Here is a 27,500-nt window from a genome sequence, read left to right as displayed (position 1 = left end):
CACCATGGGGTGTCAGAAGACACCACCCAGACATTTGATAGTATGCGCTTGGCTAAGAATCCCACAACATTGCCATCCAGAAGTATAACGGACCAACACACAAAACTATCCGTAACCATGAACTTTTATAGTATGTAAGTGTAAAAACAATAACAAAGACCTGAGTGACGTCATTTTCGTTCTATCTATACGAAATAATGCATCAAAGCTATTTAATGGTAATGGGTCTAATGCAGATTCGACACAGTATATCTTGCAATAACAAAGAAATCTTTTTTTTTAATAAAAAAAATGAGCTTTTATACCCACTAAACGTGCTCAAAGTGCTTTACAAGGGGTCCCTTGCCAACAGCAACATTTAACATGTAGGACTGGACATGACGCCTGTTAGGCGTTATTATAATTTTTTCGGACCGAGACAACGTTGTTAACGACCAGGTACTCATTTTACACCTGATTACGGTGAGAGAATGTGAGCAAAGCGCCTTTTCCAAGGACTCAACTATGCGCCGAGCGAGGCCCGAACCCAGGACCTTCCAATCCGAAAGCGAGTGGCATACCACTAGACCACATTGCAGCTCTGAGTTACAGGAATTAGTTGCTATTGATGGTGATTATGATGATGATGATGATGATGATGATGATGATGATGATGATGATGATGATGATGATGATGATGATAAAGACGATGATGATTGTACTCGTACCTTCATTGAGACGAGAACGCCGAGATAAGCTCCTCCCAGAGAGGAGAAAGCTGATGTTATAACCACAAAGAGTTGGGACTTGGTCAATTTGGGTAAAAAGGGCTTTAGTGACAATATTGCGATCACCTGCGGGATGAAATAAAATTGTGACTCACCGCATCAAATCAGTATTATGTCTGTAAAAAGCTAATGCCAAATAGTGAATATACAGCCAAAATGATCAGTATTATGAAATTTAGGGTTTATCCATTTAATGGATCGGCATGATATACCGTCTTCTAAGTAAAACAATTAAACTTATCTTATTATATTTCATAATTTTGACTAAATATTCTATTTTTAGCGTTATTAACACTCTGACGTCATGAAACGGTAAGTCAGTTTTGAAACTGGAATTAAAACTGTCTGGTATTCATTTTCTGAACGATTTTCTGGGGTCTGCTCAAGGCGTGAAATGAAATTGTCACAAGTGCCGTTAAATTGTTTCTTACAAAAAAGAAAAGCAAGTGGACGAGGCGCTTATGTTGATAATAACAAGAAAGTGAGTAGAAAAGTGCCAGGAGATAATAAAGAATAACAAACTTCGCGGCGATTAGGGCTCGAACCCACGACCTTACTGGTACGACAACTCCGCCTGGCCGGGGAGAGGGTAGCGCAACTGTCAGAGCTATCCACCACTCCCAAAAAACAGTGTTATCAAACTGTGTCTATCTTGAACCGCTCTCCCCGACTTCTTGAGGTCATGGGTTCAACATTCTTTATTCTTTATTGTCTTCTGACAGTTTTCTTCTCACTTCATTTCTTGTTATTATCATACAAAAACGACAAAATTATGATTGAGGAAATCTTAGAAAATTATCTAGAAACTTCTACGATTGATAAAGACTGTCAAATTTATGGAATTTATTTAATTTTCTAATATTATGATTTTTTAAAATAGATTGTTTTTAAAAAATGCTCTTAAGACATACACAACAAACAAACAAAGCCTCCCATAATGCTAAAGGTATTGACTTTTGTCGTAAAGATAAAATTGATATGGAGGTGATCCTAGGGAATAATTCTTATAAAAAGAGGAAGGCATTGAAGTATATAATCTAGGATAAATATGCTTGTCGCAGATCCAGTTTCTGAACGAAATTCAATTCTTTCTTGATTTAGCTACAAGTAGGATTCGAATATTTTGTCTCGTGGCCAATGGCAAAAACATAATATTGTAAAACTAGAAAGAAACAAAAACAAACAAACACAAAAAGGAAAAAAGAATAATCTTTACACCTGTTGCAATAATGCAATACATGAACAAGAAATGAAGTGAGTTGGAAAGCGCCAGAAGACAATAATAGAGAATAAAAATTTCGCAGAGGCGATGGGAGCTAGAACCCGCGACCTTGGACTGGTGGATATTTCATATTATACGGTAGAGTCACGCTCTCCCCGGCCAGGCGGAGTTGTCTTACCAGTAAGGTCGAGGGTTCGAGCCCCCATCGCCGCCGCGAAATTTTTTATTCTATATTGTCTTCTGGCACTTTCCAACTCAATTCATTTCTTATTATCAACATAAGTGCCTGCTCCACCCACTTTTCTGATACAATACACGAAGCAATATATCTGTAAGCTAACGCTTTCGTGTATCAGGACCATTATTTAAGGTAATTGATACCAACTTGGAAATGTTATAATATAGGTACACTGTTCCAATTTTGTTGATATTTGATGTCATTCCAGGGCATGGATACTTTAGGCATTTCCAATAAATCATGAAACACGATTAGGTTGCGAAGACTACCCAAGAAATAAGATTTGTTTGTTTGTTATCCAAAACTTTCAAGAAGAAGAAGAATAAAATAGAAGAATGAGGAAGAGGAGGAGGAAATGGAGGTGGTGAACGATAAGAGAGGTGGACGAAAAGGAAGAAGGAGTAGTAAAAATAGGAAGAAGATTAAGATGGTGTGACGGAGAAAAGAAAAAAAAGGGAAGGGGTGGGGGGGGGGGGCAAGAAGAAAAAGAAGAGGAGGTGAAGGAAGTGGTGGTAGTGATGGTGGTTGTGGTAGTGGTGAAAATTAAGAACTTTTCTTTTTAATGACATACAATAATTTTATTCAAAAGTTTGGTGAGTTTTTGTTTTTGTCTTCTTTTTCTTCATTCACATTATTCATTGAACCTATTAGAGATTTTTACAGAAAATCTTAAAGCATCCTTTCCAACACATTGTATTTTCTGCATAAAATATCTTAAATTACTCCTTCCATGACATGTGCAAAACATCTTAAATTTACACTTTCAAGACGTATACAAATATCTTAAATTAACTCTTTCAAGATATATAAAAATATCATAATTTACCTCTTTCAAGACATGTACAGAATATCATAAATTACACATTTCAAGACACGTACAACACATCATAAATTACCCCTTCCAAGAAGATACCAGCAGCAACACTGGTTGATTCAACCGGGTCTGTATCCAGCACAAAGCATAAAAAGGATCCCACCGCATTGACCACCAGCTGCATGGCGCCCAAGTAGTAGAGAACAGACATTGTGGCGCCCATTATCAGGATGATGGGAAGAGCCTGAGGTTAGAGTTGAGATTGATATGGTATAATGGTATGGATAGGTATAATGTTTAAGAAAATAGCTATTGAAGAATAGCTATTGTTTAATTCTTGAACACGTTTAGCGGGGAAATAGTAGAAACGATGTTATTTTTACTCTGGGAGATTATTTCCAGCATTTGCAACACGATATAAATGCTCATCATCATCATCATCATCATCATCATCATCATCATCATCATCATCATCATTAAAATCTCATTATCATACAAAAAACATAATACACAAAATATGTCGATTTTATTTGGTACATTATCACCGATCGTTTTTATTTTCTTGTCAAAACATAAATCAATGAATCTTCTTTCTACTTGCATTATACTTTGTCAATAATACCACCATATGCTCAATATCACGAGAAGTCTTAGCGATGTTTTTATTCACCTTGGTACAATGCCAGATTATTGTTAGCTTCCGTCACACCAATTGTTGATTTAAGACAAATAAATGAAAGAATTTTTTTCCAATTCTAAAAATAAATAAATAGTTTTTTTTCAACACGTAATGGCGCCACTGTCAGAACACTCATTGTTTATTTTCTGATAACGTTTGCGTCCCATGAGGGGAGGGGGAGGGGGGGGGGGTAAAATTATTTATTCAAAATCGTAAAAAAATAAATCTTGGGGATTTGACTTAAATTGAAACCTTGTATAAACTTGACCTGGGTTATTGAATTAGCTCTTGAAAGAGTTTATTTTGTAAGTGCTCATACAAGAATAATAAATATTGCAGTAATTACATGGAGTCAGGCAAGAACCTAGTGTAAACGAGGAGTAGTGAGTGATTCTTGACAGCCATTAGGCTCATGAAGTCGAAGTTTATGCGGTTTCTATAACAGTCTATAAATAGCACTGCTTGCTAACCTTCGGACATGACGCTTGGCTATCACAAAATACTTACTGTTAGATCTAGCAAACCGAGCTAACCAATCACCGCTGGGTGTACCACAGATTATGTCATTTTTGCTGACAAAGCGTCTGTTGTGTTCACGAAATGCCAATATACACTGTTTTCTCAAGTATTTTTACACTGCCAGTATTCAGGCAACCCCATAATATATCGTCGATCTCTCTCTTTCTATTCTCGATTCATCCGATTATTGCTTACATCTTAAACAAGATGGCGGCGATGAGCCAATAAAAAGCGGCTGTTGTCAAGTCTGCTCTAGTCCGTGTGGTGTACAGCCGAATGTGCCACCTGACACGACGTGTATAGAACATTCAATGTTGACGTCACTCAGCTCTTTTTTTATTGTTTTAATACAGCCTATTTGCTGATTAGTTCTCACTAAACTATGAATCTTATAGGTTACACATAATTTTGTATGTTGGCTACATTTTATTTGGTTGGCGGATGTGGTGAGTATTTTACCGAAACGCATATCATCAATATTTAACCAGGTAAACAGATGCCCTCATACTCACCCCCATCACCATGTAGTGGTCTTCATAGGTTTCTCCAAACAGGAACACAGAGCCAGCCTTCGAGTTGTCGAAGAATTCATCCAGTCTATCCTGAATCCAAATAAGCACATCCCTGCCAAAGGACCACTTCAGGAACAGCAAGGAACACAAGAACTGAAGCCCAAGACTCACAAATATCGTGTGCCAGTTTATCTGGAGCAAGTACAAAAACATGATAGCACTAAGTTACGTGTTGCTGTTGGCCAGAGACCCCTTGTAAAGCGATTTGAGCACGTTTAGTGGATTGCGCTATATACAAGCTCACATTGTTTTTAAAAAAATATATAATTAGTTTTTCTCATAAATCATTTTAAAAACAAAGTTGAAAAGAACGGAGTCCTTCTGCCAACGAAGTCTTCCGTGCATCACCCTGAGACAGATCTTTGAATTGTAAATGTGCGGCTATGTGGACTTGTGGTGTGACACTCACCTTCTGATCGGAAGGTCCTGGGTTCGAGTCCCACTCTGAGAGGCGCGTAGTTGAGTCTTTTGAAAAAGGCTCTTTACTCACAACTCTCTCACACCATACTCGGGTGAAAAATGAGTATCTGGCCGTTAACATCGTTGTCTCTGTCGGAAAAAATTGTGATATCGCCTATCAAGCGTCAAATCTAGTCTTAAGTTAAGTGTTATTGTTGGCTAGGGGCACTTGTAACGCGTTTTGGGCACGTTTATTGGATATTGCGCTATATAAATGCTCGATCAAAAACCTATTACAATGTATGGAGTTTTTGAGTTCCTGGCTTTTATATTATTATTTTTTGTTTCCTCCTCTTAACTTTAGTTGAGGTCACGATAGCTCAGTTGGTAGAGCACTCGCTTCACACGGAAAGGGACCGAGATCGATCCCGGGTGCAGTCGAGTTTTTTCTGACCCCCCCCCCCTCCCCCCTGTCCAGCCAACAGTGAATGGGTAGATGAGTGTTAAATTTGACGGAAAGCACTTTGCGATAGACAAGTGTCCTATCCAAAGGCTAGCAACCAATTGTCCGTTTCATGCTATAGAAACAGGAATAAACTCCGGCTCTATGGGCCCAATGGCTCTGAAGGACTACTTATCTTCAGGTGCAACTTTCTGAAAGTCCTTTCTTGTCTTTGCAAACATAACGTTCATATCCAAACTGAATGTAGACTTGACATTATTATAAGATTTATTTTCACTTTTCAATCTTATCTTGCATAGATAGATACATTATATGCATTATATTTTTCTGATTTCCTTGTGAAAAAATTGAATGCTCATACAAATCTGGTATCCTTTGTTTTGTCTTCTCTCGTCCTAACATTGTCTTTGGACTTTCTCACTCACCCATTACATTACAAAGACGAAAAAAGATTGAAATAGATACAAAATTACAATTTTTTACGAAAAAAGAATTGTCGAATTCAGATTACTGTCAGTAAATGATGGTAAGGTGATGAATTCGTCTGGCCCCGCAACTTGTTCATTCTCTCTCTCTCTCTCTCTCTCTCTCTCTCTCTCTCTCTATATATATATATATATATATATATATATATATATATTATATATATATATATATATATATATATATATATATATATATTGCAACAAGCACAAAAAATATGACTTATGTAGCCAGAATGCTCCAGTTACAAAAAAAAAAGGTAAATGTGTGGATGGCGTCGCATTTCTTAAAATAAAATCTAATTCATAATATTACATTCTTCACATAGGACCGGTGAAAGTACTCGTAGTTACCTGTAAATATAATTTAAAGTTCCACCTTCGCCTCCGATTAAAAAGCCACTTTATCCCCCCCCCCCGCCTCTCAAACCCCCCTTCCTCCCAAAAAAAAAATCCCCCAACAACAACAACAACAACAACAACAAACCAAAAAAACAAAAAACAACAACAAACAAAAAAGCAAACAGAACTAAAAAAGAAACCAAAAAAAAACTTACTTTCTTGGGATTACTGGACATGAATAGACATATAATAAGAACGATGATTAATCCCGGGAGAGATTTCAGCTTGTTGATGTCCTTGATACCCTCCGAGTAGAGGACGTAGAACATGATTATGAGGTAGAAAGCATACATCATCCTGTGAAAATTGACAATGACGATTGTGGTGAAATTGACAATAACAATGAAAACAATATCAAAGATAATAAACATTATTTTTTATGATGATAGTTCCCACTATGATGAACCTCCGATGAACTTCAAAAATTTAAACAACGAATTGGGGTCAAGCGTAGAACAATTTATTCTTTATTTTGAATTTTACAACGCTCAAATGGGTTGTTATGTATTTGCTTCCTATCTCGGATTGTTGATGGTCATTTCACAGCAGAAAAATGATGATTCGATAGTATTATAGCTTCGGGATAGGATATTTTCTTCAACAAATTAATCATCAATTTTTATAGACAGTATGTATGATGATCTTCGTCAACCAGTTGCCCTTTCTGTTTTGTACGCCCGAAAATCATTCTGTACTCTCCGATGATTCAGCTTAAACAGCCTACCAAACATTCTATAGAAGGAACAAAATTTACGTCACTCAGTTCTTTGTTATTGTTTGAAGACAGCCATTTGAATGACCAGTTCTTACTAAATTCTATCAATCAGACTATAAATGTTTATGGTTACGCATAGTTTTGTGGGTTGGTACGTTATATCCGTATGGAGGATGTTGTGAGTATTTTAGTAAACGCATATTATCAATAATCGGATGTTAGACTTGCAAGTAGGTATATACATTTTTGTTTGAAGAAAACGGCAATACGTGGACAAAAAAAAAACTCAGAAAAAGTGAAAAATATAGGGTTGGTTGTCAATTACATTGTGGTGTCATCATGATATCAGGCAGAAGACAAAAATCAAACAAACAAACGTGAAGATAAACAATTGATCTCGAGATTGAGAGCTAAGACGGCATAGGTTGTTGCTGACTTTTAAAAATGAAAATTTGGTCATTGTTACACGAGACCATTCAGAAATAGTCCACTAGAGCCGAAAAGGTCAATGAGGAAGGTGGAGGTGAACTGGGTTTCTGTAACTTGAAAAGGATTGTAACAATTAATTTCTTGTTATCCTTTGGATTGGACAATGGGGTTGATTATCCAATCCCTGTTAGGTGGGCGAAAAAAAAAAATCAGAAAAAATCCCGATCCGACTATTTTCGAAACCGATTCGTTTCCGACCGACTAAAGTGCTTTACCAACTGAGCTGGCAACGACAATGCTGACACAAGCAACTCTAAGTGCAAGTGTCCATATAGCTTGGCACTTAGGAACTGAAGCAACTGTTAATGAATGTAATTTCTTTGCCCAGTCAAACGGCTGTAACAGTAAAAATTTGTCTTGTAAACATTCCCCCTCTACGTCCAGTGTTTACCATTACTGCTTACTTATTATTACAGTGGCCATTAATAAGTTAACTGCCGTACTCTGTGAAGACAATTATTTAAAAATTTGGCCACAAATCTCGTCCTTCAAATATCGATCGATTTAAATGACCCTCATCTTGGAAAAAAAAACCTCTCAACCATGGGGTCTCGTGAGAGTTTTTGCCAAGATGAGGGTCATTTAAATGGATCGATATTTTTAAATACGTGTCTTTCCAGAGTACCGCAGTTAACTGGTTTAATATTCACCTGTCCTTGACCCCGTTTTTAAATGTATTTGACATCGTATAATCTCTAGGGGTAGTAATTTTAGAGCATGTATTTGGTCAAGACACGCGGCAGAGTGGTAAAGCGATATGACTTTCATTTCATAACATGGAAGGTTTCGAATTCGCTCGTTTGATACTTTGCTTTACACGGGAGACAAGAACAGACCTGCCCACTGGACAATCTAAAAATTCGTAATTTTTATTTTTATAAGATAAAAATTGTAGTCGATAGTTAGCTTTAAAAATCAACATAACACTTCAAAATAATAAAGATTAAGTAGTTTGACATCAACTTTCATTTTCACCCAATTTTAATCACATAGAGATACTCATGAACTGAACAAGTGTGTATGAAAGGTGACAGATAAAGCACTTGTTCAGTTCTTTATCTTACACTGGTGCCTGCTCCTTAATTTTTTTAATTTGATACTCATGAAGTTCTGAAATCGAAGTCAAAAATTTCGCAATTCTGTGAATTCTTCTTAACAGCAGGAAGGTCAAAAGACTTGATGATTATAGGGTTTCTAGACTGGACTCCAATTCGAGGACGTAGTCGTTATAATAATATAGTGCGTCTATGAAGTCTTAGCGTATGACGTTCGCCTTCTGAGCTGTTGGTCTCAGGTTGGAGTTCCAAACCGAGCGGAACAAAGTAGAGACCTCTGAAAAAGCTCTTTACTCACATTCTCTCACCGTACTCATGTGTAAAATGAGATCCTGGCCGATAACAGCATTGTCACTGTTTAATAATATTATTGTAATATCGCTTTATACAGGTATCGTGACTCTTCCTACGTGTAAAGTGAAGTTGGTGGCTTATGGGCTGGGGGGGGGGGGGGGGGGGGGGGGCGCTTGTAAACTGCTTTAAGCAAATTTAGTGGATGATGCGCAATCTAAAATCTGAACCTTTTTATAGAGCAAGGACAATCGGATTTGTAATCATTGCACAAAAGTCGACAATTTTCTTATTCTCGATTTTTTACCAGAACATTTACAGTTATAAGAAGACTAGTTATTTTATCACATACCAGCGCATGAAGAATCTTGCTTTATTCAAGCGTTCTTTCAACTTTGTCGTCAAGGAATCCGATCCATACAGTTTGATGAATGACATTTTGAGCAATTTAGCGAGTTTGAATCGAATAGCCAAAAATATACCAAATATGGTACAGCCAATCAGACGCCAGAAATCTTCTCCCTCTGACCTGTCAACAAATTAAATAAGAAATAATAAAGTGAGTAAATACATGAAATCTATTTATCATAATGTGATTTTGCCATACATATACAGACATGTCTACTAGTAAGGAAATCTAGTAGAACTACGAATGTTTGTGTCTTAATTGACAATTATCTTTAATTCAATACACTTCTTGAAAGCAAAATGTTGTTGCCAGAGCTAATATATAAATGAGTTTAAAGCATTAATTTAAAGTAATTAAACACAAATTGGTCATTTTAAAAAGTAGTTATATCATCTACTATATTATTACCACTGAAAACTACGAATTTTTCTACTTGCATTACATACGACCGTGTGTTCAATATTACGGAAAGTCTTAGCGAGGTTTTTTGAAGTAGGCAGGTTGGATATTATAGAATTTCTGGATGTTGCTGACGTGTACTTATTTGCGGGTCTGATAACCCAAATTGTTAAGGGCTTATTATTGTTGTAATGGAAACGCTCTCAAACTAACGCAAACTATTGTCTATTACAACACTGTTAAATCAAGCCCGTAATTGCGTTCAGTTATTAGACCTGCTAGTATATGGACGTCGGCTGTAGCGTTTTGTATTGCAGTGTATGTACTGTGCTTATTGGTTATTTAATACAAGTTGTAATAAACCTTATCATATATTTAACCCTTTCCTTACCAACTATAGGAAAATCGTCACATTCGTTACGATACAGCCAACATTTTTCTTATTCAAATTTCTTTTGTACATCATAAAATTTAAAGAAAATGAACAGTGTGTTGTAGAACAGGTTTTGCTAAAGAAATTATTTATCGTTACAACTTACTGCTATTGTGTTTGAGTGATAAAAAATCTATTTTTGTGTTAGTTGGGTGTGAAGTTTTGGGGAAAATCCTGAAAATGACTGGTAAGGATAGAGTTAATATTGTACAAAAAAATTAATTTGGCTGCCAAATTCATTTGAAAAAATATTGTTATATAAACAAAAATGCCGGGTCCAAAACCCTCATTGGTCAACAAAAACAATGGCAATGTTTCGTTTCTTTTTGTGACAGGAGAGTGATGGCTCAATATCGGTGACGGCCGATAGCGTCATAACCCCAAATTCCTAATAAAATAAGACCTCAATTTCAATCGCCTTTCTAGTTTTTAAAAATAGAATGCTCACTGTTGCAAAACAAGCAGATCCTTGCCGCTTTTTAAGGTTCTTGGATAAATTTATAGGCAGATACGTCGATTTTGATATTGATTTCCTTTATTGTTATTTGTAAACAGCCAAAAGTCGGTGTCTTTGATTTTATGCTAGGACTCATCACATTCTGTCTTTACGTTAAGATTCTCATCCCTCTACAGTGCACCATCCATTGTTATTGATAGCCGACGTGGACGTATTTGCAAGTCTGATCACCCAAATCATTAGGGGCGCGTTGTTGTGATGTGAATAATCGGCTATGTGGTCTAGTGGTATGACATTCGCTTTCGGATCGGAAGGTCCTGGGTTCGAGCCTCGCTCGGCGCATAGTTGAGACCTTGGAAAAGGCTCTTTACTCACATTCTCTCACCGTACTCAGGTGTAAAATGAGTACCTGGCCGTTAACAGCGTTGTCTCTGTCCGGAAAATTGTAATATCGCCTAACAGGCGTCATATCCCGTCCTAAATGTTGAGTGTTGCTGTTGGCCAGGGACCCCTTGTAAAGCGCTTTGAGCACGTTTAGTGGATATTGCGCTATATAAAAGCTCAATTTATATTTTTATTTAATCTCAAGCCAACACAAAATATTGTCCATTGCAACATTGTTAAATAATATATCACGTGTCGGTTATTCAGATCTTCAAAATATGTACACGTAGACGAAAGCCTATACATTATTTCTGGATATAACATCAAGGATAAAAGCAATAAAAATTACAGTGTAGAAAATTGAGGGATTAAAAAAAAATAATTTAGTAAATGGTACTAGAGACAGTGTCACCTATTTTTCTGCGATGACTTACTTGTAAGTAATAGCTTTTATGAGGTAGGCAACATAAGCCAAAAGAAGAACGCCCTTCGTGAGATATCCTCTAGTGACCTTGAGAAGCCAAGAATAAGATTTGGAGACGGCATTTTGGAATACCATCACGACTCTGGAGATAATGTTAGGTTTGTCGTCGTCATCATCCAATCCGTCATCGTCCCAGTCATCAGCGTCATCATCAGTTTCATCATTCGAATCAGTGTGGTCACGTTTTTCTGGGCTAGAGCCTCCTGTTGGTTTCATGTCAAGATGAGTAGCCTGGGGAAAGAGAACAGGTTTAAAGAGGATAGTGCGTCATCTTCCCATTTTCATATCATAGTAGTCCCTCAAAGCTATTAGGTCAATGAAGCGGGAGTTTATCCCCGTTTCGTCCGCGTGAAACGGGCAATAGCAATTGCTTGCTATCCTTTGGATAGGACGCAGAGTACTTTCCACTAGGTCTAACAGACCCAGCTACCCCATTCATTTCTGGGTAGACAAGGGATTCAGAAAAATATCTCGAACTGCATCCGGGCCTGATGCTCTATCCATTGAGCTATCGGAACCCTCATTTTCATATTATGGAAAATGATTATTCTTTTGAGATTTTTAAAGCAGAGGTTACTAAATAAGCCATTTGATTAATTGGACACCGGTACTGCAGATAGTAAATATTTTACCCGCTGCATCAAAACGATTTTAAGTCGTGATGAAGCAAATGCCAAAAAACCTGCTTAATAGAAGTCATGTCAGAAAACATATTGACACAGGATATTTATTGTCCAGTTTATGAGACGAGGCGTTATCAAACTGGAATATCACCATTTCATTCTTCTGATTCCGAATAAACGGGACGACCATTGATTCAAGAATATCACTGATGTATAGGTCTGAGTTGAGTCATGGGTTGAAACGTATTAGCTCAGTTTTCCTACCACCAATTATCACTCCACCATACCATTACAGACCCACATGCTCTAATTTTTTTTTAGTTCAATGATGGTTTGGTTATTGAAACGTTCACCTCGACGTCGATAGCACGAACTTCGTTTGTCTCTGGAATTAACTTCAAAAAATGTGATTCGTCTTTAAACAAAATGCCGTCCCACCGATTCTGATCCCAGTCCCGGAGTTCACGTTCCCATCTCAGTCGAACAACTTTGTGCAGAATGATCATCTTTGGTCGAATTACGGGTTTGTGACATTTCAAAACAAGCTCACTGAGCGTGGACTTGAAGTGCGACAACTGCTGCGTAGCAACGCTTATTATGTGAAATAAAGCTCTGAACTATTTTTGGTACACATTTACGTGTAACTTTTGTACTGACCTGTTTGGTGGTTTGACGCATCTGCTTCTCACTTGTGTCAATAAAGCATGCGATACATCAACAGAAAGAAAATTGTGTCTACTTTTTGAAGGTATATATATCACGTACCAATATGTTTGTCTCTCATTTGAGATAATAGCAAATTCAAACTGTCTAGTTTCTTTTGTAAATGACTAATAAGTATATTCATTTATTATCTCATACTATAATACTGTTTTGAGATGATTGGTCATATATAGGGGACAGCGTGGCTCAGCACTACGGTCTTTGCTTTCTACCCGAAAGGTATCGAGTTCGATCACCCGCCGCTGCGCTGTGTGGCCTTGAGCAAGTCACCTCGCCTTAGCTCAATTTGCGGCGCTGCACTGCGGTTGACGCCTTGGTTATTCCAGTCTTCCCTTGGAATAGACCCTAGAGACACATTTTCCCCATGGGATGAATAAAGGGAATTTTTATTTTATTTATTTTTATATATATATATATCTATATATATTATATATATATAGATATATATATATATATATATATATTATTATATATATCTATATATGAATATATATGAATGGATGCTGGAGAGATGTATTTAAAGAAAGATAGACAGGGGAATGAGAGAGATAGGAGAGAGGGCAACATTTAAAACGTTTCTATTGAAATGAAAGGAAGGTGATCCAACAGATAGCTATCAAGAAAGGCAAAAAAAGAAATAAGTGTCGTTTTACTCTGATGTAAAGAAAACAAGATGTGAAATACGGACGAAAAGCTAGAGGAGAGTCGTCATTGAAACGTGATTACAAAAGCACACACAGAAAAGAAAGAAAGAAAGAAAGACAAATAGATAATTACATAGATTAATTAAAAGAATTATGGATTGTTTAATATATATATATATATATATATATATATATATATAATAATAGTATATAATAGATAGATAGATAGATAGATAGATAGATAGATAGATAGATAGATAGATAGATAGATAGATAGATAGATAGATAGATAGATAGATAGATAGATAGATAGATAGATAGATAGATAGATGATTAGATAGTAGATGATTGATAGTAGAGGATGGATGAGAAACCAGAGAGAGAGAGAGAGAGAGAGAGAGAGAGAGAGAGAGAGAGAGAGAGAGAGAGAGAGAGAGAGAGAGAGAGAGAGATCAAAATTACAACTGCGTCGGTTCTTTTCCTCGTTCCAAACAATTGAAAGAATTTATACAACCCATCTCCACATTCTAAAGAAATGAAATTCAAAACGAACCTCTTTATCAGGTATCGTATTCTTGTGTCACGAATGATCTGTCTGACATAACTATTGTTCAAACAATAATATCTGTTGACTGCTCCACCACCCCTTCTCTCTTCCCCCCCCCCCTCTCTCTCTCTCTCTCTCTCTCTCTCTCTCTCTCTCTCTCTCTCTTTTCTCCCTCTATCTATCTATCTATCTATCTATCTATCTATCTATCTATCTATCTATCTATCTATCTATCTATCTATCTATCTATCTATCTATCTATCTATCTCATCTATCTATCTATCTATCTATCTATCTATCTATCTATCTATCTATCTATCTATCTATCTATCTATCTATCTATTCTATCTATCTATCTATCTATCTATCTATCTATCTATCTATCTATCTACCTATATATGTATCTGTTTATGCCCACCCCCTCTCTCTCATTATATATATATATATATATATATATATATATATATGTATATATTATAATATTATATATATATATATATTTCTCCCTCTCTCTCTCTTTCTCTCACACTCTCTCTCTCTATGCCTCTCTTTCCCTATCTATCTCTTTCTCCTCTCTCTTTCTCTCTATTTCTCTCTCTCTCTCTCTCTCTCTCTCTCTCTCTCCTCTTTCTTTCTCTGTTTCCCTCTGTTTATCTCATCTATCTATCTATCTACCTATGTATGTATCTATCTCTTTTTCTCCCCCCCCCTCTCTCTCTCCCTCTCTCTCTCTCTCTCTCTCTCTCTTCCTCTAATATATATATATATATATATATATATATATCACTCTCTCTCTCATTCTCTCTCTCCCTCTCTTTCTATGCCTCTCTCTCCTTCTCTCTCTTTATCTCTTTCTCTCTTTCTTTCTCTCGTTCTCTCTCTCTTTCTCTCCCCGCCCCCCCCCCCTCTCTCTCTCTCTCTCTCTCTCTCTCTCTCTCTCTCCCATTCCTCAACGTACTCCGATTCCCAGTGTCGTGTGTCATCATTTGTAATCATTGCATTTTTCCAGATCAACACGTTGACAAGTATCTCTATTCAAATGTTGAAAACTATTCAAAAATTATTATTTCAAAAAGTATTATCAGGTCATGTTACACCTGATTGTCGTGTCAAATCCGTGACGTTTCTACAAAACATTTATTCTATAAGTGAGAACAAAAAGACACAATTCAATAGTTTCAATCAACAATCAAATTAATTTTTTTCCGTCGACCATCAAAAGACTCGCGATTCGCAACGATGCACAGCTACACAGCAATAAATTATTTTATACAGTTCAAGGTTTATAACAAATAAGTTGTGTCAAAACATCAACAGAGATTTACAGCTCTTTGATCTCAAGACCAGCTTGCATTCAAATCGTACTTTCTCAATATAATTGTCCCAATAGCTTAGTTGGTAGAGCACTTGCTTCATAGGCAAAGGGACCGAGATCAATCCCAGGTGCAGTCGAGATATTTTTCTGATTCCCGCCCTGTCCACCCATCAGTGATTGGGTAGCTGGGTATTTTAAATTTCACGGAAAGTACTTTCGTCCGACCCAAACGTTAGCAAGCAATTGCTATTGTCCGTTTCACGCTATAGAAACCGGATAAACTCCAGCCTCGTGGGCCTGATGACTCTGAAGGACTACTTTTTAATGTGGAACTAATGAAAAAATCCACATTTACTTCAAATATTGATTTTCACCTGGTATCGTAAGCGACAAGTTTCAAATACTGTCATGAGAGAGCGTGGCTCAGCGGAACGGTCTTTGCTTCATACCCAAAAGGTACCGAATTTGATCACCCCCTAATCACCCAAGCTCACTTTGCGGCGCTGCACTGCGGCTGACACCTGGGTTATTCCAGTCTTCCCTTGGAACAGACCCTAAAGACAAATTTTCCCATGGGGATGAATAAAGGGAATTTTATTTTTTATTCCATTTTTCATTTCATATTATGTATCAGGAAAAAAAAAAAAGAAAGAATCGACACAATGCATAGTAATGACGGACTTTACGTACAATATGCTGAAATCCTGATTTATCACCAAAAAAAAAAAAAACACCAAAACGCTAGATAGATAATTCCAGTTGTTTTATAAAATACATACAAAATATATAACATACTACTATATTTTATATATCATTAAATCAAGTTATCATAATATGTCGCTTTCGATAGTAATATTAGATGAAATCAAAGACGTAATACAGCTATTTATTGGGAACGCATTCGAATTCCAAAAGCGAGTGCAAGAATCTTGAAATAATATTGTTCATGTTTCACAACTTCATAAAACAATGCAGACACATCACTATGATACTAGGCTGCTAGAATCTGTGGACTGTTAAAATTTAATCAACAAAAATGAAAAGAACAGCTTCCAACAACAACAACAACAAAAAAGAAAGAATAAAATACCAAACGCGGAACGTTTTGAACTCAAAACCCTCTTCAGCCAACAATAAAAACAATAGTTACATATTTTTTTTAATTTAAAAAAATGAGCTTTATATAGGGCAATATCCACTAAATATGTGTTCAAAGCTCTTTACATTACTGGATCTTTAAGTAATTTATTTATGTTTTTATTGTTTTTGCTTTTGGTTGAAGAAGGTATTTGAGCCCCAAACGTTCCGTGTTTGGTATTTTGTTGGGGTTTTTTAAAGCCGTTATATTGATTTTGGTTTATCATATTTTACAGCCCGTTTCTATTCTTTAAAATGACCGTATGAGTTTATATTAAAGTAAAGTCGTAACCGCGTGCCAAGGGTTAAAAATTAAAATTAATGGATGAAAGATGACATGTGCTTATATATATATATATATATATATATATATATATATATATATATATATATATATATATATATATATATATATATATATAAACTCTTCTACGGACATGACAAAATGGATTATGCCGACTGAGGAAGTGTGAGAAACACACAGAAACGAGTCGTCTCGGCAAAAAATGTGAGTGAAAATTGACATTATATATTAGCTCTAACCACCATTATCGAGCACTTTCGTACCTACAAGTACCCACCAACACTCATAAATATATATATATATATATTTATATCATAATTGAAGCAAATAATGTCAATGGCCAAGAAAATAGTTTTGATTCGCTTAATATAATATAATATTGTTCCGCGTCCGTATTCGTTTAAATCTTATCTCAATCTTATTATGAACTTATCTTATTCAAATCTCTACTCCATTATCATGTCTATTGATAAAGATATCTTTTAGAAAAACTGCCAAATCACGACATCCTATCCATTGTATGAATTGATTTTCTTTTATTATTGTTTGAAGGGGCCAAAGTGGCCGATTGGTTAAGACATTGCACTGTGGCCCGGAAGGTTCGAGCACCGCTTCAGGGACTTTCGTTATTAACCCCCAAATTGGATTCAATAGTCTGAAGTCACGTCGCCCAGCAACGGCGACCATCGTGGTTCTAAACAAAGAAAATCGGTACTTTTTATTCTTCATGCTGGCTAGAACTTTTCATGTCTTGTGATCAGAATGTGCAAAAGTCAAAACATGATCAGATTTTTTGTTTTTTTTTCCCTCTGGATACGCTTTTATGCTCGTCGGAGAAATATTTCATAAGGGTGTCCGCCATTGTTACGATAGTTTAGAGCCAGTTACTAAGTTACCATGCGTCGTCATTACGAGGGAAGTGACGTTGCGACTGTTGAAGCGTATTGCTCACTTGGACAACATGGGTGATTCCTGTTGACATCAGACATCTGCTTGCATGTTTGATAAATTATCTATGTATATTATTCATTCGTGGAATGCCTAGGCGACGATATCTTATGATGTCGTGGCGGAAGGGCATAATTAAAAATATTATTGTTTCAGTATGCGAATCAATTTTTATCTATATATGTTTGGCATATTGGGTGCGAGAAAAACAGCCATGAAAAATTTATGACACTGATTTCATACGAAGCAGAAATTTAAAAAAAAGCATTCAAAGATTTAAAGGCAGAACACCCCCCCCCCCCCTTAAATCCCCCCCCCCAAAAAAAAAAAAACGCATCAAAACAAAACAAAGCAAAACAACACAACAGAAAAAAACAAACCGAGACCCCATTTTGTTCTCGTATTTGTCAAATTTAATCATTTAAAAAAGACTCTCTTGGACAAGATACGCTGCCAGTTCTCGAAAAGGCGTCAAAAAATAGAACAGCGATCATGTGATAGATAGGTCTTAAGTCTAATACTAAGTCCAAAATGATCTGCTGAAAGTCTCTAATATCAAAAATGTTCAAACTTGCGTCTTGTTTTCAGCAGTGTACTGTTTCTAGAATGGGAAGTTGTCCCGCCTCGTTGAAAAACAAAACGACCTATCAGGATCAAGTGTTTATCTAGTACGTTTTTCTTTTAATATTGTAAATAAATTTAAATGCGAAGAGTAATTCACATTCGATTTCTTTCTGAAGATGATTGGCATCGAAAGATCCTGACTTGAATCGAATGTCTAAACCATTTGGTCAATAGTGTCCTAAATGTCATCATCATCATCATCATCATCATCATCATCATCATCATCATCATCATCATCATCATCATCATCATCATCATCATATTATTATTATTATTATTATTATTATTATTATTATTATTATTATTATTATTATTATTATATTATTATTATTATTATTATCATTATATCATTACTATTATTATTATTATATTATTATTATTATTATTATTATTATTATTGATATTATTATTATTATTATTAATATTATTATTATTATTGTTATTATCATCATCATCATTACCATCATTATCATTTTTACAATGACTTCCATTATTACTATTACTATTATTATTTTCAGATCACGACTCTGATAGAGTTCCTTGCACGACAAGGATTGGATGTGAGTATGAGAGAGAGAGAGAGAGAAGAAGAAGAAGAAGAAGAAGAAGAAGAAGAAGAAGAAGAAGAAGAAGAAGAAGAAGAAGAAGAAGGAGGAGGAGGAGGAGGAGGAGGAGGAGAAGAAGAAGAAGGAGGAGGAGGGGAAGGATGAAGAGGAGAAGGAGGAGACATATCACAAAAAGCTTCCCGTGACAAGAGATCGAATCTGATAACTGATAATATAATCAGATAATATGATATTATTTTTTCTTTTCATTAAACACGATCGTGTAACAAACATGGAACTAAAAAAATGTCTTACCTCTTTTAAGTCATTACTTCCTAATAAGAACGTCTCCCTCTCCTCTCCATTGTAAAAACTGTTGTTATTGTTCCTTTTTGACGATTTTTCCATGTTTTTACTCCATGCCGGAGCGTGTTGGTTTTCCTCATTCATTTTGTATCACAATCCACACAAGATGATGTTTTCTGTTATATCAATCAGTGTTAATAAATGAAACTTATCGACTCATTGGATTTTTATCAATTGCAAACTTGTTCATCTTATCTTCGCGTGAGTTTAGTAGATAATCCGTCTACATACATAAATCAAACACACACAAAACATAATAAACGTGCTTCAAGAAGTAATGAATTATCGAAATGAAATGACATTGAAGATTATTGTGAGGCTATGTGGTCTTGTGGTATGACACTTGCTTTCGCTTTCGGATCGGAAGGTCCTGGATTCGAGCCTTGCTCGGCGCATAGTTGAGTCCTTGGAGAAGGCTCTTTACTCACATTCTCTTACCGTACTCAGGTGTAAAATGAGTACCTGGTCTATAACAGCGTTGTCTCTGTCCGAAAAATGGTAACATCACCTAACAGGCGTCAAGTCCCATCCTAAATGTTAAATGTTGCTGTTGGCCATGGACTCTTATAAAGCGCTTTGAGCACATTTAGTGTATATTGCGCGCTATATAACAACTCTATTTTTAAAAAAATAATAATGTTATAATATACGAAGCTTCAGGAATTCTACCGGTGAGTGACGTTTCGGGTATCACCTCCAGTGTAAAATGTAACCAGCCTGCTCAAAACAGTATTATGGCTGGATGAAATTTATTCTGAAAGGTCAATGGGAAATCAAAATCATTAAAATTGAAAAGTTCGACTTTTCATAGTTCACAGAATGGAATTCATTTTCTTTTTAATTAACCAGTAGATTTTTGCCAATTAAAATATGAAATTTGTGACACACCTTCAAAAGTGCTGGGACAAGCATAGTTGGTTGTTTATCAACAATAAAGGGAATAAAGTGAATGAAATCGACCTCTCTCTGATCATTGTTATTGTTTTTATAGATAGATCGAAGTTGGCGTCACACGGGTAATTTTTATTGGGTTTTTTTGCCATCCGCGTTTATGAGTAATTCTCACTAAACCGTATCAACCAGACTATAAACGTTTAAGGGTACACATAGTTTTGATTGTTAGATTGTTAAACTTCCGGATGGCAATGTTGCGAGCTTCTTAGCCAAGCGCACACTATCTAAATGCGATAACAATTTTTCTCAAAACAAATTTTCTATACATTTTTATTTCTTTTTTGTCTCCTTTTAATTGTGATTTTTTTTCTACGATATTTTAGTGAAGGCAAATTTAGATAGGCTACTTTAATCTTTCTGAATAAGATAGATGTCGAATGTCAGGCAAAAGTCTAGTAGCGCGTCTTTGTACGTTATCAATGTTAACAGACTGTGTCGCTTAACTCTCTCCTTACCGATCCTTTTCAGTATGTTCCCAAAATGGCAGGCTTACCCAGCAGAAAATTTGATTTTTTAAACTCAAGCAAGCTCTCTACAAAACAACTGTATGTTCTCATTAATTAAACAAAGATAATTGTGATGTACAAAATAGATCTGAATTAGAAAAAAATGTACCTATCTATATTGTGTTGTAACAAATGTGACGATTTTGCTGTAGGGGGTAAGGAGAGGGTTAAATAAGGGACTCCAAATAAAACATACACACAGCTGTGTCGATGTATACGTCCAGAGATGATAAAAGCTTAGTTGAGACCCATCGTATTAATAGGCCCCGAAGAGTAAATATTTAGGATGAAAATGATAATAAATAGGATTGGTCAGTTATAAGTAATGTAAGAAATTGTATATTTATCACCAACCATGGCGTTTAGAAATTAACTTAAAGCTTTATGTATGTGAATGTGGATATTGGTATTTAGTCTACTCCCGAAGTGATACCGCTTTGAGACGGTGGGTCAGATTTTTGAGATTATTATCATTATTATTATTATTATTATTATTATTATTATTATTATTATATTATTATTATTATTATTATTATATTATTATTATCATTATTATTATTATCTTATTATTTATTATTATTATTTTATTTTATTTATTTTATTATTATTATTATTATTATCATCATCATCATCATCATTGTCATTTGTATTATTAGTATTATGATTATTATTATTATCATAATCATCTTGTTGTATTTTGTTTTCTTCGACTCTCTAATTTTGTCTGACACTGTTTCAAAATATCCTTGTAGATATTTACACAGAAGTTAATGTTTTGAAAAAAAAAATTCACATGAAATTTAACTACCGTATCCTAGACTAATGCATCAGAATTCGATTCAATAGATATAGTTAAATGATATTGCTAAACACACACAGTACGAAATCGAGCATGACTATCCTTTATCAATTGATTTGAATTGCTCTCATGAACTCCGTCACAAACTTCCAAAAGGCACATAGAGATGAAAAACACAGCGATTAGTAGATACTCCTTATATCCTCAACAGAAACACAATACACCTGATTAATCCTTTCAATGCGAGAGACCATTCGTTTCTTTTCATTCCAATTTATACCATTGTGTATCTTCTGGTTATAACTTAGGACATAACCGTTTTCACTCAGAGAATGGTTATAGCTATAGTGACTCGTGTATCGCTGTACCCGACCTGTTCTCTTCCTGAAAACGGTTTTGTGTTACGTTAGAACAAAATTGAATCTAGCAGGTAATGAATAAATTCTGTTCATTTAACGGTCCTTGAACAGCCTGATACTTATACTTGAAAACCAGAGATAAATAAAATTATATTCTGAATTTTTATTATTTTAAAAAAGCATCTGACCTTGAAATATAACATAATATTCGTTGCATAATGTGCTTGAAAATCTAGAAGTTGTTCTCTAGAATTGATATTTACCACTCAAAATATACTTATATTATGTTAGTTGGAGTACTGAACGAATCTTTAAATTGCAAAAGTAAAGAAAAATAAAAAATAAAATTGCATTTTACTTTCTGCATACCATGTCCGTTCAGTTGGTTGTTTATTCTCAAATAAAAAAGCAAATATTAAATGATTATTCCACGATATGTTTGTTTACTGAATAAATCTATCCAGAAAGTAATAATTCGTATAGAATCGTTTGAATGGTTTATCCATAATCCAAAAAAAAAAATTGTATATATTTCTTTGCATGTGACGTCAAACATCAAGTGGAATTTTATCATTTTATGTCATGGTTTTATTGTGCGACCAATAATGAAAGATGGACCTGATTGTAAATTCAATGATACTGGAACACCCGGATATGACATTTTAAAATCACTGAATAGAATCATCACACAACCCCCCCCCCCCCCAAAAAAAAAAATATAGATAAATAGATAGATAGATATATTGATGATAGATAGATCGATAGAGATTAGATAGATAGATAGATAGATAGATAGAGAGATGGATAGATAGATAGATACTGAGAGAGAGAGAGAGAGAAAGAGAGAGACATAATGAGAGAGAGACATAATGAGAGAGAGAGAGAGGAGAGAGAGAAGAGAAAGAGAGAGGGAAGGGAGAGAGAGGGGGGAGGGGATAGAGGGAGAGAGAGGGAGGGGGATAGAGGGAGAGAGAGGGGAGGGAGAGAGAGGAGAGAGAGAGAGAGAGAGAGAGAGAGAGAGAGAGAGAGAAAGAAATATACTATGATATTAACCAGTTAATCGAGGTACTCTGGAAATTCACGTATTTAAAAATTTGACCAGAAAACGTATCCTACAATTATCGATCTATTTAAAAGACCCTCCTCTTGGCAAAAAACCCTCAGACCGTGAACTTTGCAAAGTCCCAGGTTTGAGAGCTTTTGCCAAAATGAGTATCATTTAAATAGATGGATATTTGAAGGATAAGTTTTATGGCCAAATTTTTAAATACGTGAATTTCCAGATTACGGCGGTGAACAGATTACAAATGATATGATGATACGTAATTAAAGCTGGGCCGGTTCGGGAAGTTGACACCTCTTTCATGTTCGTACAGTTGTGTCTACTCGTTTAAAGAATAGGACAATAGCTACCTTTAGAATATGCCAAGCAGCCTAATCAGTCAGCCCCACAGTTAGTGAACATTTATCACAATATTTGACACGGTAATGAGAGGAAATAGGGCAGAATTGAGTTGGAGGTGTGGGTCCAGGAGAAGGAAGAACCTTGCCTGGACGCCCGTTTGGATCATTCTTGGTCTGGCTACTCATCTTCAGCTGTTCTAGCAGGATTGGATCTAGGCTGGTAGCACCTTCAGGGTCATGGCAGCGCACAAGCTCCTGTACGACGGCAATGTGATGATCCTTCTCAGGACAGACTTCAGTGTGGAGGAAAACTGGAGAGAAATGTGGAACAGGGAAACACCAAAAGGAGGAAACATCATTAAAGATCCAACCAAAAGAGTGGCTGCATTCAATAACGCCAGGAAATACTGGATTTCCTCAAACCGCCTCTTAACTGGACATGGCAGAACTGCATCAAATATGTACAGATGGAAACTTGGAAACAGTGATACCTGCCAGAAATGTCAGGCAGCCCCAGAGACCAGCGATCACTAAACTTGAAGGTGGCTACGAAACCATCCTTAGGGCGGAGGAAGACTTTAGAAGCTGGGTTGACGAAATACATTTGGAGATGTAGCCATACGCTACTACTACATAGAACAGAAAAGTCGTGACGCCACACCTTCTACTTTTCCGGTTCTAAAATCATTGGAAGTGTGCATCTAACCAGTCCTTCGTAGGACTGATAATGATTTGGTTAAGTACTGAATCATAAGATGCATAACTATTTTCGCAGCAGATTTTACGAGACGCAAATGAGCGAGGATGGATGGCCTTTATTGACGACCAGCATATAATTAGACTTGAAAATATGAATCCATCACTCTGAAACCAGAGGCTCAATTACACAAGGTTTGTATCCAGTCCTCTGGAAGAGTTGTTTTACATTTCCCATGAGACTGGAACCAGTTCTTTGACATTACACTTTTGTTCCCTAAAGTACCGCCACATTTGACGACACCATGTAAAACTATATAATATATATATAGCCTGTGTTCAAATTCCGAGTAATGCTCAGAATATGTAGGGGCCGGCTATTTCTTTCCGGTAATAGGCATTTACTGAGGTTGGCCATGACTAAGACACATGATGTCGAGGTTTGTCTACAGACTTCATTACTTACACGAGTGTTTACTACGGTTGTGGTTCACACCGAATCCGTAGCGTTAAACAGACAACAACAATTATTTGTTACCCCCTGGATAGAAAGCCGATCAATTGCATTATAGCACTACTTTTTACATCACGCAATATCCACTAACCGTGCTTCACGCGCGTTACAAAGGTCCCTGACCAACAGCAACACGCAACATGTAGAGCGAGATATGACACCTTTTAGGCGATATTACAATATTATTCTGACCGAGAATACGCTGTTAACGGCCAGGTACTCATTTTATACCTAAGTACGGTGAGAGAATGTGAGTAAAGAGTCTTTTCAAAAGACTCAACTATGCGCCGTTTTTTTTTTCAGCAACATCCGTGCCATCGTTGAAGTCAATTAGACCTTGTGTGAAAAGTGACATAAGACTACGTCACTATTTGAGTTCACGGATTATTTCTTCATCGGGCATTACCCTCTTGCCTGCAATGTCTCCACAAAGGATCTCTGAACCCAGCAGGAACAATAGAATCTTCAGAGATCCAATATTTGCGAAGATCAGAATAGACTCGAGGAACATTCTATCTACGGACAACATTGGCGGCAGGCATCGAGTATTTAACCCTTTACTCTCGGGATTTGATTTTATAAGAGGAGACGAGGTCCCAGGTCAACCAGGCCTCAATACTTGACATGTAGGGTGAGACATGACGCACTCTTAACGGCCAGGTACTCATTTTACACCAGAGTACGGTGAGAGATTAATAATATAATATAATAATAATAATAATAATAATAATAATAATAATAATAATAATAATAATAATAATAATAATCATAATCATAATCATAATCATAATAATAATAATAATAATAATATAATAATAATAATAATAATATATATATATATATATATATAATATATATATATATTATATATATATATATATATATATATATATCGCCAATACGCGTTGCCCCAGCTCCAGGTGCACATTGACAGGAGGGGAAATCTGAAATCATACATGCTACAGAAAACAATTATACTTCTCTGATATTAATATCTTAAAAAACAAACAATCAAACAAACAAACAAAAAACAACAAATTGACAGACAAAACCAGAAATAGAACCACAACAACAACAACAACAAAAAACATTTAAAAACAACTAAAAACAAAACTTAAAAAGGGGGAAAGACGAACTTTTATGACACATAATATTGCTTACACCTTCCCTCGTCACAATTCTCGATTTTGACCTTTGGAGATTGTGTGTTCTGACGAATAAAGGGTCAAATTTGTATTTAAAATAAAAGTTTCTGGTCATAATAAAAAAAGTCTTTTGTCAGTGTGTGACAATAACCTCAATAGCTTTGATAAAGATTGGGCTCAAACCTCAAATGTTGAAATAGTGGTGGTCAATTTCCCTTGTCAAATACTTATTACATCATGTTGCTCTTTTCTCGTAGTCAATAGAGACACAATCAGAACCGTGAACCCGGAACTTTTCCCGGTTTCTTCAAATTGCACCGGGTAACATGAAAGCATTGCATGTTAGTATTTATATGGCACGCTAGCTGATACCAAAAGATAATATCGAGTCATGAAACTTAGGGGCTCCTCCGGTATGTGAGTTTCCAATGTCAAGTCAGTAAACATAGCATAATATCATTTAAGTATTGACGGCATGCAAATGGGTAAAATACCATTTCTGCCACCATACGAGGGTCACTAGATACGTTTTTGGAATAAGGTTTAAGGAATAATGGCATTACCATCAAATTTTCACAGCTTCTTAAAGTACTTTCCTTGAGCTTGGATGCATAGTTTTACCCTCTGAAAACAAGAATCAAAGCAGTTTTGCCATATTTCCGGTGGTGTGGTTGAAATTCCATATTCACATGCCCTTACGGCATCTTCAGGAGTCTCAAATTGAATCCCATGGAGTTGTTCCTTGACAAATGGGAACTAAAAGTCACAGGGGGAATGTGGAGAGTGGGTGAAGATTTGAAAGTTGTTTTCAGTCAAGAGCTTCACTGTTACAATGGTTTTGTGAGCACAAGCGTTGTCATGGTGATATAGCAGCTCCCTTGTGCTTGTTTCTGGATGCCGTTTTCATTTATCTAAAACTGTCGGTATGTCGGCAATGGTCAACATACCAATCTGAGGTGACCGTGCATCTCTATCTTAGAGTGGTACTGTGGCGATGTAATCTTTTAAATAGAAAAGCCAGTCACCATTTGCTTTCCAACGCTGCGAGATCGAATGAATTTCAGAGAAGGAATCTCACTAAGAAAGAGTCATACTCTAGATCGACGCTTTGTATCAGGGTCATACATATATAAATGTATGTTTCATCACCAGTCACGATGGTTTCTACATTTCTAGATCGACCTTCATTGAACCGTTGAAGCGTAGTGGTGCAAAATTGTTTTTGTTCATCGGTGAGTTGGTGAGGCAGCCATCGATCGGACACCTTGTGGACATAAAGGCATTCTTGCAGTATCTTCCATACACTGAGGTGATGAAATGCCCAAGGAATGCTCTAACTAATGATATTTAATACGTGCATCATTTTCATTCATAGTGGCATACACTGACTTTTCTGTTACAGCACATGCAGGTCATCATCTTTGAGGGATTGCCTACCTCTTGTAAAATTAATCAAATCAGAAATAAATTTGATATTTAGTTGGAGCAGATTCCAAAACAAGATTATGCAAAGTTTTATAACAAACGTATACATTTAACACTTTTTAAAATTTCCACTAAAGGGTCCTTTACGGTTTGCAAAATGAATTAAAGATTTCTATTACTGCTTCTAACCGACAATAGTGACGGTATTGGTGGTGATAGCGATAATAATAACAATTATTATTATTGTTG

At 35.9% G+C, this 27,500-nt stretch overlaps 1 protein-coding gene across 12 annotated transcripts in view; it reads right to left on the bottom strand.

The window, feature by feature from the left end:
- Window positions 1–27,500, bottom strand: part of LOC144970230 (putative transporter YutK) — a 48,591-nt gene that overhangs the window by 11,244 nt on the left and 9,847 nt on the right. For 3 of the 12 annotated variants that reach the window (XM_078909652.1, XM_078909648.1, XM_078909650.1), the window contains exons 2-8: window positions 19,399–19,672; window positions 11,624–11,904; window positions 9,460–9,636; window positions 6,713–6,854; window positions 4,752–4,943; window positions 3,124–3,285; window positions 708–833 (exon numbers count right to left, since the gene is read on the bottom strand). In XM_078909652.1, the coding sequence (XP_078765778.1) occupies window positions 708–833; window positions 3,124–3,285; window positions 4,752–4,943; window positions 6,713–6,854; window positions 9,460–9,636; window positions 11,624–11,904; window positions 19,399–19,533 (1,215 nt within the window). In that variant the 5' untranslated portion in view covers window positions 19,534–19,672. The other 9 variants (XM_078909658.1, XM_078909657.1, XM_078909659.1 and 6 more) reach the window with 8 other exon arrangements.

The sequence above is a fragment of the Berghia stephanieae genome, chromosome 4 (assembly GCF_034508935.2).
Source record: "Berghia stephanieae isolate SIO BIC M18660-M18661 chromosome 4, UCSD_Bste_1.3, whole genome shotgun sequence".
NCBI lineage: Eukaryota > Metazoa > Mollusca > Gastropoda > Nudibranchia > Aeolidiidae > Berghia > Berghia stephanieae.
The sequence above is the reverse complement of the archived record's forward strand: the minus strand, read 5'-3'. Positions and strand labels throughout refer to the sequence as shown.